Genomic DNA, 15,344 nt, shown 5'->3' with positions numbered 1-15,344 from the left:
CAATAGGTAGCCAATGAGGTCTAGTCCAGTGGAAAAATGGCTTGACTTGCAGACTAGAAGTCTCAGGTTTGAATCCTTATGATATCTTGGTTGTATGCGTGTATTAGAAATCCTCATTCCTATAGTTTAGACTATCGTTTATGCTATTAAAAAATGTTAAAAAAAGAAGAAGAAGATAATACGTAAAGGTCTCAATTTAAAGTAAACCTACTAGATGATGACCAGTCTACGAACCTTCGCAAATGGTATCCAACATACGTGAGGCACAATTGATGTCAAAATGACTTCATAGGTCGGTTTGAAGTTTTGAAGCAGGCCAAGGGATAAGAACCAAGCCACTATCTAGGTCATTCACCTAAATGGATGTGCATCACTAATTTTCTGTTTATACTCAAAATTTGGAGGGGAAACCCAATGGGACCGAAGATAAACCAACTTCACAAGAAAACAAAACTCAACCCTAGAAATTTGTTAGATTGTTTGATTCTTATGTTGTTAGATTACGAATCAAGATGCTTAATTAAGTTTAGTTTTCTTTTGGTTACAAATTAGGTTTATTTAAGGTCCATTATGTGTCGATAAATGGCTGACTTTGTCTTGGGAGTTGTGTGACTGAAGTCCACCCTAGTCTAAGTGTACTTTCGTCTTTGAATTTATTTTTATTCGAATGTATAGGTCAAATTCACACTTAGTGCCAGTTTGGTATTTGCTTATTTGGGGTAATAAGTGATTTTTTAAAAATTTTGGGAAGCCCAATCCGTTTGGTAAACTATGAGAAAATCACTTATTATTAAAAATTGTTGTGAGAGAAAGCTATAAGGAAAGCAGCTAATGAGGTGCTTTCATTTTCTCATTATGCAGGAATCAATTTCGAAGAGGCGCTAGGTTTAATGATTATGCAGGAATTATTTTCGGATTACGCAGGAATTAGTATCAACAACACTCTTAACAAAAAGTTTACCAAACGCCAAACTACTTTCTCTCACAGCTGATTTCTTTCACAGCAAATCTGACAGGGATTATTTTCACAACACAGCAATGCCAAACTGACCTTAAAGATAAAGATAAACATTATTGAAGTCTAAGGGCTTATTTGAGAGTGACTCTGGAAAGGCTAGAATCATTTATGGGGAGAAACACTTACCAAGTGCTTCCGTATAATAACTTTAAGTGAAAATAATCGCTGTCAGATTTGTTGTGAGATAAATCAACTGTGAAAGAAAGTTGTTTTGCGTTTGGTTAACTTTTTGTTAAAAGTGATGTTGGTATAATAATCAGTTTTTGAGTATTTGGTAAATTTTTGTGTGAAAATGCTGTGAACTATGTATAATGACTAAAAAGAACATTATGGTGAAATAACACTTCTATGCAAGTGTTTAAAATTCTCCAATTTAATATTGAAATTATTTAGGGGACTGGTCTTTGGTTTGAAATGGAGCATTTAATTAAAAAGCATAATTTTTTTTTTCTTTTTACTCAAGTTGTTGTTGTCTTTGTAGTATGAAATGAAATGGGTTGGGTTTCACTCTCTCGAGTCTTCTTTAATAAGAAATAAGAATTGGTTCTTAACAAACAGGAACAAGGAATTCTCTATTTAAATAATTGAATTATGGGTCCATATTGGTTTTTTTTATCACCTTTAAGAAAAGCAAATTGTTTCTTGTTTAATGCAAAAACCTTTACCATTCCATAGTGTTTAAAGCTTTTTCTTCATAAGTAAGATAGTGAAAAGGGGAAAACGAGTCATGGCTACTTTCTCTCACGCCTTTCCAATCATTCTATCTTCTCTTCATTAGTAAGATAGTAACAAAGGGAAAAATGAGTCATGGCTGCTTTGTCTCACGCCTTTCCAATCATTCTATCTTCTAGTTGTCATTGCCAAATCAGTAATTTGAAGGAAGATCACAAAGTCTGTTTTTGGGGTTTTCCAGAGAATGAGTGACTGTGAAATTAGTATTTCTAAGGTTTAAAGGAAGAAGGATAAGTGGAAGAGAAGGCGAAGAGGGAGCTCTGATGAACGTGGAAGAGAGCGATGGAAGGAGAAGATTGAAACAAGGAGAAGAGAGACGCGAGTGTGAAATAGATGGGCTTATTTTCAAAATTTTGAAATTTTCATTAAAGTCTAGGGTGCTCTCCAAACTGATTATCGCATAATAAAAAAATGAAAGTAGCTCATTAGCTGTTTTCTCTAATTGCTTTCTCTCACAACAATTATTTACAAAAAGTGATTTTTTTTATCTTTTACAAAACATGCTAAGTTTTTAAAATTTTCAAAATAATCACTTATATTCCCAAATAAGCAATGCCAAATGGGCACTTAAAACCTCTTATAAAGTGATTATATGGAGAAGTGATTTTCCATAAAAGTGATTATTGGCCTATTTATAAATTTTATAATCACTCCCAAATGAGCTCTGGGCCAGTCTGGCATTGCTGTGCTGTGAAAATAATCGCTGTCAGATTTGATGTGAGAGAAAGTAGTTTGGCGTTTGGTAAACTTTTTGTTAAAAGTGTTGTTGGTATTGATTTCTTCATAATCAAAAAATGATTGTGGCATAATCATTAAACTCAGCGCCTCTTCAAAACTGATTCCTGCATAATCAGAAAATGAAAGCACCTCATTAGCTGTTTTCCCTTATAGCTTTCTCTCACAGCAATTTTTAACAATAAGTGATTTTCTCACAGTTTACCAAATGGGCTGGACTTCCCAAATTTTTTTTAAAATTACTTATCACCTCAAATAAGCAATGCCAACGGGCACTAATTCACTAGAAAAATAATGTACCGAAATAAAAGGCTTCTAAAATGGGGGCCAGCCATGAAACACGAGGCCCAAAAAGTGAACACCCATTATTGTTAGGGATGGCTATTTTAAAGGGAATCAAAGTTCTGGTTTCGCTTTACGCACAACCGTACGAGGAAGCAAAGACGAAAACATGGCCCCCAGGCGTGCCCTGCACGTGCAGCTATCGTTAGGTGGAAACACACGTGGGGGGGCTACTCAAAAATAAAAAAATTTCCAACCTTCCATTCCAGCCCCCACTCCCCAGTCGTAGTCTTTAGGTGGAGAAAGAAACCATGAAGAAATAATGGCGAAAAAGAATTGAAGGCTGGGAATTTGGAGAAGATGGGTTTTGCTGAATTGGTGGCTGCGACCGTTGCATATGAAGCAGAAGCAGAAGCAGAAGCAGGATCAAGCGCCAGCAGTGCTCGTGCCAGCTTTCAATGGGGTGGAACCATCTTTGCCTTGTTAGTCACTTCACTGTTCAATTTCACCTTTTTTTTTTCCTTCTTTCTTATTTTATTTTTGGTTTAGGTTGGTTTACTTGGATTGGATGCATATGGTGGTGGAAAGAATGGCTACATCTGCATTTTTTTTTAATTATATTGATTTTGTATTCTGTATTGGTTTAACAGTAAAATATGAGAGAACCCCCATTTTAAACTCAAATAATTTATCTTGGCAAGCCGTGAAATTCTTAATGATAACCAAAGCAAAGTCATTTCCTTTCCTCCTATTATATTTCAATTAAATTTATTATTAATCTCTTGTGAATGGTCCCTGAACCATGACTGCTTTGGTTTTCGTCTAATGTCCATGGTTGTCACTGTTGTTTTGTCATCAATGATTATGAGTATGATATGATTGGTATGTGAAGGATGTTTTAGCACTTGTGGAACAGCAATTCGAGTTCTGCGTTTTTTTTTTTTTTTTGTGTGTCTATTAATCTGTTCTGTGTTTCACTATACAAATTTCAAAACTTCAGATCTCTGGGGCAAGACTGCTAGGACATAATTATGTTGTATGTGAATGCTACTGGGGCATTGCATATGTTTTTGGCTTTGTTTATGAGTATGTTAGGTTGTTTGACTTGATATTCTCTCAATGAAGATGAAGATGAAGATCACCTCTTCTCGGTGACATATGTAGCTAACTGCAGAACCACATGCTTCTTTTGTCTTCGGGAGCCCTTAGATATATTACATTCGAATTGGTTCTCACTATTCACGTGTTGGTGCTCTGTTTTCAACCCGTCTCTTACTGTGGTTTTTCGCCGTATCCTACATTGTGTACAGAATTTTGTTAATCTTGAACCGAGTAGGGCGGAGATCAGCCATGCAAAGTAGCCTTCTTGTACTGTTCTTATTTACGAGCTTCCCGACGGTGTTATTCAAAATTTTGAGGTGGTTCTTGCCAATTCCTTTTTAATTTCATATATTACGCTCACATGTCCACTAAACTTACACATCAAAGTATGCAGGGGACAATTTGGTTGTTGGGTTTCCTTTCTTGCTGTTGCTGCAAACCTTATCTTTCCTCGAACTTTTCCAGGTATTTTTTTTAATATCCTCTTGAGTCTCACTTATGTCTACAGATTGTGTTGCTATTTTAGATTTCGGTTTCTGATGATTGTGTCTGTGTGCAGTTTCTCGGTTTCTCCTATTTGTCGTCCCACCTACTTTGGTGGCAAATGGACTGCGCGATAGCATCGTGGGCTGCATCTTTTGTCTAATGATTGGAGTTTTGCTCTTCGTAACAGAGATTCGAGGAATTGGAGGTTTTAGTAACTGTCGCTGTAATTTTCATTGCTTTGCTTATTGTCTCTGTATTGCATTTCTCTTCTTCTTTACAATATTGTATCTATGCTCAGAAACTTGGTAGAAAAAAGAGGAGAAACATGCCTTCTAGATCATGAAATGTAATTCTAGAATATTCTTGGCCTGTGATGGACTCAGAGATGTTAATGAAAATTCCACCTATATTAACCAAGATTTTTAGTTTCTATAGTTTTGATTTTGTCCTAGGAGTCGGGTGAACTGGATTGAATGGCCATAAGCTGCAACATTCTTGAGACACAGGACAAGAACTCTGATGCTAATCAAAGGTGTTCTTAATGTTTCTCTCTGATAACTGAAATATATTAATGAGCCGCATAAAATATTTATCACTAATCCCACTGAAAAGGATGTTAGAGTTGCGGGTCTTTCTGCATCAGATATTTCAGATTAGAAATAGAGTGTTTGCCGAGTAAATTGCGGGGACCAGTGAGTAATTAGAACTTATGTTGGTCAGAGACTTAAAGCAGCCTTCAAGCTTGACATTGTTTGGTGTGGAAAATGACTAACGAAAGCAACGCTAGTTGAAAAACTTCTGATTTCACGGGGGAGAAAAACTTGCCTATACCAAGGTGTATACCCCAATCTCTCTATCTATCTCCTCTTGTGGCTTATCACGCGAGGAGAGTGATAGAGAGAAAAAGGGTATACACTCCGTTACATGCAACTTCTTCTCCTCAATGGGACTGCTCGAATTGTTTATCTAGCCTACAATATAATAAGCTTATTTGATAGGGTAATGCAGTCTTAAAGACATGACTGCAAACTTGAGGTTTATAAAATTGCGAAACTGATCTTACTGGTTCAACTTCAAGACCAAACCTTTTGCAGATGACTTAAGGATCTCTTAATCAATACCGATACATGTCGAAGATTAGTATTATAATACAAACCCAACCTCGTTAATAAGAATAGAAAAATCTTTTTATTAATTGAAGATAAACTCCGCTTACAGATCATATATTCTTTCTGATATAGATATCATGTTTTGTTTATACAAGTTGAACCCTGATGAGAAACACTTGCATGCACCGGGGATAGGACAACAGTCCCTCCAATCACAGTCCGACACGTGCCCATTTTCTAACAAAATTGGACATGTGGCGGGCTGCGATTGGAGGGGGATAGGACTGTTGTCCTATCCCCAGTGCAGGCAAGTTTTTTCCCTGATAATGGGGAGGCTGGTCAACCAAGACAACTATTAAGAAAAAATCAACTAGACAATCTTCTTCAATCCGCCCTGCTTGGTATAAGTTAGTGCCAATAATTCAACACAAAAATAATTACCAGGAAATTTCATGGTAGAAACGTCCGTTTCAAGGGATCCACAAAAACATTGGAATATATTCCAACTAAAGTCTCAACCTTTTTTTCTTGCCAGAGCACACCTTTCAATTCCAAGAAAAATGAGTTTCCTCTCTCTCATCTTATCTGCCATCATTCTCACCACTTTCTGTTGCTGTTCTTTGATTGTTGCTCAGCAGCCTTATGAGGGCCAGGCGTTTACAGATTGTTACAACACAAACACTTACTCAAAATCTGTTCTTGGGTACAGCTGCAATGGAGTGAACAAAAGTTGCCAAACTTATCTCACCTTCAGATCCCAGCCTCCTTACAACAGTGTTTCTGCAATCTCTGCTATGTTGGCTTCTGACCCGTCTCAGATTGCGGAGATAAATTCGGTTTCCGAGACTGCAACATTTGAAACGAACAAGTTGGTGATTGTTCCAATCACATGCTCCTGCTCAGGTGATTTCTATCAGCTAAACACATCTCATGTTGTTGTGCATGGTGATACATATTTTGTAATTGCAAATAACACTTTGCAAGGCCTATCAACATGTCAAGCTATGATGAACCAGAATACTAATCTCACTACAAAAGAGTTGTATTCTGGTACTAGACTTAGTGTTCCTCTTAGATGTGCTTGTCCCACAAAGAACCAAACTGATGTGGGGACCAAGTATCTTTTGACTTACATAATCGCTCAAGGGGATTATGTTTCAAAGATTAGTGCTAGATTTGATTCGGATACCGGAAGAACTCTTGAAGCTAATGGACTTTCTGAGCAAGTCTCTACCGTTTATCCCTTCACCACACTTTTAGTTCCTTTGCAAAACCCTCCATCTAGTTCTCAGACCATAGAGCCACCCTCATCATCACCATCACCTCCGGCGCCACCTTCCACTTCCTCTAATAACTCAACGAAAAAATGGGTTTATGCCCTTGTTGGGGTTCTTGGAGGAGGTGCTTTTGTGTTGGTCATAGGCATCATTATCTTCTGCACATTCTTTCGCAGAAGCAGAGGTACGAAGGGTTTCAATTCAATTATTGTCTCGGAGAGCCTTGAGGCACTTGAGAAACCACTAGAGAAAAAGGAGGAAGAAGGATCTCAGGACTTCTTAGAGGCTCTATCTGGCATAGCTCAATCCCTCAAAGTTTACAAATTTGAGGAACTGCAACGCGCAACAGATGACTTTAGCTCCACCTATTTGATTAAGGGGTCTGTGTATCGTGGAAGCATCAATGGGGATTTGGCAGCCATCAAGAAAATGAATGGAGATGCGTCCACAGAGATAAATTTACTAAACAAAACCAGCCATTCTAATCTCATTTGCCTGTCAGGAGTTTGCTTTCATGATGGACATTGGTATCTTATCTATGAGTATGCTGTCAATGGACCCTTGAGTGATTGGATCTATTACAGCAACAATGATGGGAAATTTCTGAATTGGACACAAAGAATAAAGATTCTGTTGGATGTGGCCTCAGGGCTTAATTATCTCCACAGCTTCACCACTCCTCCCCATGTGCACAAGGATATAAAGAGCAGTAACATTCTTCTTGACAGTGACTTCAGGGGCAAGATTGCAAACCTAGGTCTAGCAAGGTCAACCGAAGCACCGGAAGGTGAGGTTCCTTTGACAAATCACATTGTTGGAACAATAGGATACATGGCTCCTGAGTACTTGGAGAATGGTTTGATCTCCACAAAGCTTGATGTCTATGCATTTGGAGCTCTCATGCTAGAAATACTCACTGGAAAAGAGGTTGCTGTGCTTTATGAGGAAAATAGACAATTGTCTGATTTATTAAACTCTGTGCTGAACGACGAAGATGGACCGCAGAGTTTGAGGCACTTCATCGATCCTTCTATGCAAGAGAGTTATCCTCCAGAACTTGCTCTTTTTGTGATCAGATTGATCCATAGTTGCTTAAATAAAAACCCAGCAGCTCGCCCAGCAATGGAGGAGATGGTACAGTTTCTCTCAAGAACTATGAGCAATTCACTCGGTTGGGAATTGTCAAGCAACATCTCAGGCTACCAAGGTACAGAGGGATTTATTGATGGTAGAGAAACTGGGACAGGATCTCAATCAACTACTTAGTTTAGTCAACTTAGATTGTGTTGTAATTTACTGCTTGTTTTGTTCTTTTAGAAATACGGCAGTTAAGATTCGTCCGATACTTCTTGTTCCTCATTATGCTAAAGAAATAAGGTAATTTATTGCATTATACATCTGGTTATAGTCCATTAAACAATGTCCTATGTGCAGAATTATCTATTAACAACAAAATAATTAAATATTGAGGCGTAAGAAGTTGATCATGGCTTATGGGTATGCGGCAGTAATCATATAAATACAAAACCTGTGGTAAAAATTCTAGAAGAGATAAAGGAAGGAGTGACAGGAACTTTTTTATCAAGAAAAATGATCAGTTTCTTGCAGACTATATGAATTATGGAATTGGTTATACCTTAAAGCTTAAGTTAAAGACCTTACCATAGATATATATATTTTTTAAAATAACCAGGTCTATGGCATTCATTTCTCTTATTAGAGAATATTTCTAGAAGGGTTTTTTTTTTTAATCAAATAGAGTTGGCCAAGTCAAGAGTGCTACAAAGCACTGATTCCCCCTATAGTCCTACCCTAAACTCCCTTAGTAAGTGAAGCATTGCTTCTTTAAATAAGATTAAAATCAAATATAAGTTAAACTTGGGCCCCAACCTGGTTGGTTTTTCTGGGAAACTTCCCACCTGAGAAGCCTAGTTAGTCAACATAACTACAAAAACCTATTATTCAAAACAACATGTACGCGGTAATGCTGATGTTGCAGAAATTATATTGCCAAAGACTTCTTTCGCATCTTCAAAGACTTGAAGTTTCTCCTCTCCCAAAAGTCCTCTCACAGAAAGAAACTTGATCATGGATGATTGCTCTCTACTCAGGTTCTTACTTTTGCTGCTAATCACTCCAAAACTCAAAGCTCAACAAAGTTATGCAGAAAACTCAGCTCTTGATTGTGCTGACAGTGATGACAGAGGATCACTCCCAACTTTTCTTTACACCTGCAATGGTGAAAAGAAATCCTGCAAGGCTTTCTTGATTTTTCAATCTCAACCCCCTTACAATTCAGTCTCTGCCATATCAAACCTTACCGCTTCAGACCCGTCTGAGCTTGCCCGAATCAACAATGTCTCAGATCCTACACTCTCGCTGCCTCAAAACAAAGAGGTGATTGTTCCTGTAGTCTGTAATTGTTCAGGTGAGTACTATGAGGCTAAAGCCTCTTATCGTATTCCCAGTATTGATGACACCTACCATACGATAGCAACTGATACATATCAGAATATGTCTACTTGTAATGCTCTTATGCACGAAAACAATTATAATGCATTAAGCTTGCAACCTGGTTTTGAGTTACAGGTACCACTTAGATGTGCTTGTCCCACAAGCAATCAAACTTTCAATGGTACAAAATTTCTGTTGACTTACTTGGTCAGCTGGGGCGAATCTGTCCCTGTAGTTAGTGAGAGATTTAATGTAAGTGCCAAGAGTGTAGCTTATGCAAATGGGTTTACAGAAGATGATCCTCTTTTGTATGCATTAACACCAATTCTCGTTCCACTGTCAGTAGAGCCTTCAAGCTCTCAAACCATTATTCACTACCCACCAGGGCCCCCACCACGCCTTTCTCTTCCAGTTACTCCGATTCATGGAAACAGAAGGTCAAAGAAAGCATATGTTTGGATTGGAATTGGAATTCTTGTGCTAGTTCTTTGTTTGGCTATCTTTGTGGTGTTTCTTTATCACCAGAAAATGGTTTCTCAAAAGAATATACAAGGAAAAAAGAAATGGGTCTTGCGAGAAAGTTTCTTTGTTACCGTTGCTGAAGAAGTTGATGTTGGGTTGAAAGTCTTCGAATACGAAGAATTGAAAGGTGCTACAGAGGATTTCAGCAACAAGAACTGCTTAGGTGGCTCTGTCTATCGTGGGTTTCTCGATGGAAAAGTACTAGCCATAAAACGGATGAGCAAAGATGCAACTGAGGAGGTGAAATTACTGAAAAAGATCAACCACTTCAATCTAATCAGCCTTTTCGGTGCATGTGAACATTGTGAGGATTTCTATCTTGTGTATGAGTTCATGGAGAATGGTTCCTTAAGAGATTGGCTCAAGAAAGAAAGTTGTCCAGAAGTTCCGAGTTGGAATCATAGGGTTCAGATCGCTTTGGACATTGCCGATGGGCTCCACTATCTGCACAACTTCATCTATCCTGCTTATGTTCACAAGGGTATTAGCAGCACCAATGTTTTACTCAACAAAGATTTACGGGCGAAGATAGCAAATTTCAGTCTCGCACGATCAGCAGAGAAGGAAGCAAATAGGAATTCGTCTACACGGTATGCCCAGGTATCAAAAGGTTACTTGGCACCGGAATATATAGAACATGGATTGGTGACACCTGCAATTGATGTATATGCCTTTGGGGTTGTTCTGCTGGAATTGGTAACAGGAAAAGAAGCTGTGTTCTTGCAGGATGGTGTAGAAGTGCTTCTTTCAGAAGCAGTATTTACAACAATGGGAGGAGGAAATGCTGAAGCAGTATTTACGTTAATGGGAGGAGGAAATGCGGAAGCTCACCCTGATAGGCTAATAGACCCTAATTTAAATGCGGAGCATTGCATGGAGTTTGCAGTACGAATGATAAAGCTAAGTCTAGCCTGCTTGGCTGAAGAGCCAGAAAGCAGACCAAGAATCCATCAAGTACTCTCATCCTTGATAAAAATACAATTGGATACAGAAAAAGCAAAATATTTTTGTAAAACAATAGTCTAGTAGCAACAGTGTATCGCACAAAGTACTGTTCTTCTGTATCATGTATGTGGAACCATTGCATGACATGAAAAATTGTTTTGTTGTCAACTATTATTGCCATTAAGGAAAAACAACAACCTCCTATTCCATCAAAGTTGAGAAAATAAAAGAAAAAGGAAAGATAGCAAACTTGTTCAGAAATTCATTGAAAGAATAGAAACACACACAGATATTAAGTACCTCAAAATCTAGAGATGACTTATAAATCATAGTACTTTCTCCCAGCCTAAATCAGAGAGTTTCGACTGGAATGACTACTTCCACAATGCTATCTGTTTTAAACTTTGAAGTTGAAAATTTATGCGTTGTCATAGAGGATGACTGAGTGTTAAAAAATAATGCACACTTGTACTTGAATAATATAGAAAGGTCTTTAGTGATATAGAAAAGTCTATATTTTTAAAGAATGTGCAAACCGACTTAACAAAGTCGGTGAATACAAAAATTCTGAGAAATCAAAGTGTGTTATAATATAAATTATTCAAAGAACTAATCTCACCGACTAAGCTCTTGCCGGTTAAGTCTCCTACATATATAGGCTTGATGCCTATACAAAAATATAAGCTGAAAAACTACAGCTTGTCTAACTCTCCCATCAGCCAACTCTAAAAGCCTTGTAACTTTTTTTTTTTATCTAAATCAATAAAATAAAACGATTTTGTTACTCTTTCAAAAGTTTTCATTTACAAGTTAAGTTATTGTCCTAAACACTACAAACCATTCTCTAAACCTCTTCTCCCTTAAATCTACACTGAGCTAGTACAGAGAGGTTCAAAACGACTTCAGCCAAACTTGGCCTTGCCTGTGCATTTTCTTGTGTGCATGTCGTGGCAAGGGCTGCCAAACTCAGGGCACCATCAAGAGGATAACAGTTCTCCAATTTTGGATCTATCCATTTTTGTAACCTTTCAACGCTCTTCTCTTCAACCTTCAACACCTCCCTTAAATCTTTGTACAACATAACCACTTCACCATTTTCTTTTGTTTCCATGGCCCCCTTTCCTGAAAGTAACTCCAACTGAAAAACCCCAAATGCGAAAACATCCAGTTTTGGCATCGACGAGTTTGTAACAGGTCTAGCTGTTGAGAAATTTGCTAACTTGGCCTTGAAGTTGGAGTCTACGAGGATATTTCTTGCTCTGACATCCCAGTGAACAATGCTTGGTTGAGTGTGGTCGTGCATGTAGTGCAGGCCGTTGGCAACGTCAAGTGCTGTGTGAATTCTCTGACTCCAAGAGATGAAGGCCAGAGAGTCTGAAGAAGCTTCAGAGTCAGGGAACAACCAATTTTCAAGTGATCCATTCTCAGCATTTTCATAAACCAAGAAGCGATCATCTGCGTCATACGAAATTCCCATCAAATTCACCAGATTCACATTTGTTTACCTTCTGCAGGATACTCAGCTCTTCTTTGACATCTTTGTTGGTTCTCTTTATGGCTAAAACCTCCCCATACATGGTGGCTTTGTACACTGAATCCCCAATTTTACAGAGTTCATCAAGGTCATTGGTTGCCTCCATAATCATTTCTTTGTCATACATAATTGCCTTCCCTACATACTGTGAAATCCCAGAAAGTAACTTCTCCTGAGTGGCCTGATCAGGATCATAATTCCTGACCTTGAAAGATTTCTTCCTTTTCTTTAATACTGTTCTACGAGTAAAGACCAGCAAGAGAGCCAAAAATCCAATCAGAAGAAGAGATATCTAGACTATTTATAGAATGAAAGAAATTAAACTCACCTTGTGTGTGTCATTTACTTCATCTTGAACTAATAATAAATCCCAGAACCATAAAGAAAAAATTACTCTTCAAATTACTATGCATAAATACCCTTTATTGGAAACTTGCCTAAGAAACCTAGTCATTGAAAACAGACAATATGTAATGAATTGTTTTTGAAACAGACAGCAAAGGATTAGTCATTAATCACAAGTGATTAGTTTAATACATGAAAAGAATCCACAATGGAAAATGCATGGCAAGTAGCTACAGTCTTGGCAATTATTTACACAAACTGGTAAAACTCAGTTGGTCAATATCTATAAACAAATGCAGTTCCTGGCTTCATAATATTACCAAAGGGCAAGGGGATGCTCATCATGCTCTTGGTTGTCAAAAGTACTGTAGCTAACTGGAAAGAAGAACCACAATGGTTGAACTTGAAAATGACAAGAAGTTACTTGAGTTTTCTGGGTGATAATTGACATGGACCAAATGGTTGCAGCCTATACTTTTGTGGGTCTTGCCTTTGATAGGAATCTAAATTAATATAATAATAAAAACAAAAATATTCACATAATAGTAAGAAAAATTCAAGTACTGATGTCATGGTCACTGCACTACCCTATATCTCTAGCTTGATTTGACCATAGCTGCTTGACAAAGACAATGCAATAGTACTATTAACAACGGGACAACTTGTGCTCTTAGCGAACTCACTAATTGCATATTGTTTTTTCTTTAGTTTCTTGTAATTTCAGTTTTAAAGATATAAGTATTAACTTTAACGTCCTAGGAAGGTTTTAACAAGGTCATTTTATTTGTGCCGATATTTGTATATATTTTTTGTTTATGAATGCAATCTTGCTCTTGCTCTTAAAAAAAGTGTTCACTTTAAATGCCTAAATTTGTTGAAAGAAACTCTTCTGACCTTGTGTAAAAGTTTTCAAGGGTGAGTACAAATATAATTGAGTATCACATCAAACTACCATTTTTTTTCTCATAATATTGATATTACATATTGAATTTAAAACAATCACAGAAATGGAGGAAAAATTGAAATAAATTTAATGTAGTTCCCCATTGTTGTCACGAAAAAGTTTGCGTAGTTCAACTCAAAATTGGAAAGACCTTTTAAGCCCCAACAATGTGGGCATATTTTGAGTAAAACATGTTCTAATTTGGTAGAAAGAAATCTTAAAAAATAACACTAAAAAATAGAAAGATAATACTCATGATGAAAACGAGATTGATATCCGTTGATAAAACCATAAACAATTTCCGTAGAAATAGTAATTCAAATATCTAAATTTGACTTAATTTTAGTAATAAGATTTTTATTAACTGAGTAACGTTTGTTTCAGTGTGGAATATGCAAAGAAGAAAACTACATTTGATTAGAAAGGTTTGATAATTGTTTTTTTAGCATTTTCTATTTTCCAAAAAATAGAAGATTTGTTATTTTTATTCCATTGTTGAACTACTCACATCTTCTAGTTGTCTTGCATATAAGCTGAAGCCCATGTTGTTCACCGTCAGATCAGCTGAAGCCCATAGTCTTTTTATTATATTTTTAAGGCCCAGCTCAAAACAACGTTGTTTTGGCCATATCATTTTAAAAGATTGAAAAAAGAAACCTCACGCGCAACAGCAACGGAAGGCCTTTTGTCGAACACTATGGGGTCGCCTGAGGACCTTCACATCCACAGTTTTGGCCGTCATAGGGTTGCCTAACCTCTCTTATCCCTTTGCGCATCCACCACTGCTTGAAGCATATGTCAAGTAAGTTGACGATTATCTCTAAATTATCACTTTATAAATTTTGTCTTCCTACCTCCAGATTCCAAGGAAAAAGAAATTCAAATTCTGTCTACAAAATCTCCAAATTCATTAGACACTTAGACTCTTAGATGAATTCATTTGGATTTCTAGACATCTTGTTATCCACATTTATGAACGTCAATGATTATTCAATTTTCACTATGAACTATCTTAAATATAGTCTTTTAATTTCCTCCAATATTTCATCTACCAAGTAAAAGTAACATATATTATTTTAAAAAATATATTAAAGTAGACTATTAATTGCATTCTTATACAAACTCTAATTGAATCAACTTATATCAAAAACTCTAATTTAAAAAACAGATAATTTTTTTTGTTGAAAATTTGAACAGTTAATTTGAAACTAGACATCAATACAAATTTCATCTCACTCATAAGAACAAGTTTATATATATATCTGTGTGTGTGTGACAGAAAATATTCATTTCTAATGTTGCAGAATAAATGTGTCTGTTAAACTGCAGTTCATAAAAGTTTCGCCTCCATCTAAATTCCATGCCAACCGGAAACAACATGTACGTGAACCCAAATTTGATTACCCATCAGAGAATACAAACCCAACAACTGAAAAATAAAATGAAATTTTTCACCAAAAAAAAAAAAATAAAATGAAATTGAAATTGAAATTTCCACAAAACATGCTCCCAAACTAATGTTTGAGTAGCCCATGGGCCATGACATCAAAGCCCATGATCAAAAGTCTAAGTGGGTAAATCACCCTGTCCATTTGTGTAATTTGGTCAATTCAATGCTACTATTGAGTAGTCCATGGGTCATGACACATTGAATTTTTTAAACCAAAAAAAAAAAAAACAGAAGTTGAAAAATGAACATTTAGTTTAAACAAGTTTATTTAAGAGACCATTTGTGGTGTTCATTTTATATTGGATTTCAAATTCAATTATGTAAACAATCTATTTTTGGAGTCTTCATTCATACGTCTTCTTTGAGAACAATTATACAAATCATAAACCATTAATGTGTGTAGTTTCGATG

General features: G+C 36.7%; 2 protein-coding genes and 2 pseudogenes across 2 annotated transcripts; 3 read left to right on the top strand and 1 right to left on the bottom strand.

The window, feature by feature from the left end:
* Positions 1-3,018: 3,018 nt before the first annotated feature.
* LOC110753012 (cold-regulated 413 plasma membrane protein 4) lies at positions 3,019-4,773 on the top strand. The gene is made up of 4 exons (XM_021953806.2): positions 3,019-3,249; positions 4,078-4,185; positions 4,263-4,333; positions 4,428-4,773. The coding sequence occupies exons 1-4, from the start codon at positions 3,128-3,130 to the stop codon at positions 4,661-4,663; spliced, it is 537 nt and encodes a 178-aa protein (XP_021809498.2). The 5' UTR covers positions 3,019-3,127; the 3' UTR covers positions 4,664-4,773.
* A 152-nt stretch (positions 4,774-4,925) lies between these two features.
* LOC148293342 (lysM domain receptor-like kinase 4) lies at positions 4,926-8,133 on the top strand. Its single transcript, XM_021953805.2, has one exon. The coding sequence runs from the start codon at positions 5,916-5,918 to the stop codon at positions 8,004-8,006; it is 2,091 nt and encodes a 696-aa protein (XP_021809497.1). The 5' UTR covers positions 4,926-5,915; the 3' UTR covers positions 8,007-8,133.
* Positions 8,134-8,266: 133 nt separating this feature from the next.
* LOC110753023 (protein LYK5 pseudogene) lies at positions 8,267-10,852 on the top strand (annotated as a pseudogene).
* A 644-nt stretch (positions 10,853-11,496) lies between these two features.
* LOC110752935 (serine/threonine receptor-like kinase NFP) lies at positions 11,497-14,027 on the bottom strand (annotated as a pseudogene).
* Between the last annotated feature and the right edge of the window lie 1,317 nt (positions 14,028-15,344).

This window comes from Prunus avium, chromosome 7 (genome assembly GCF_965620075.1).
Source record: "Prunus avium chromosome 7, drPruAviu1.hap1.1, whole genome shotgun sequence".
Taxonomy (NCBI): Eukaryota; Viridiplantae; Streptophyta; class Magnoliopsida; order Rosales; family Rosaceae; genus Prunus; species Prunus avium.
This window is presented reverse-complemented; position numbering and strand designations above follow the sequence as displayed.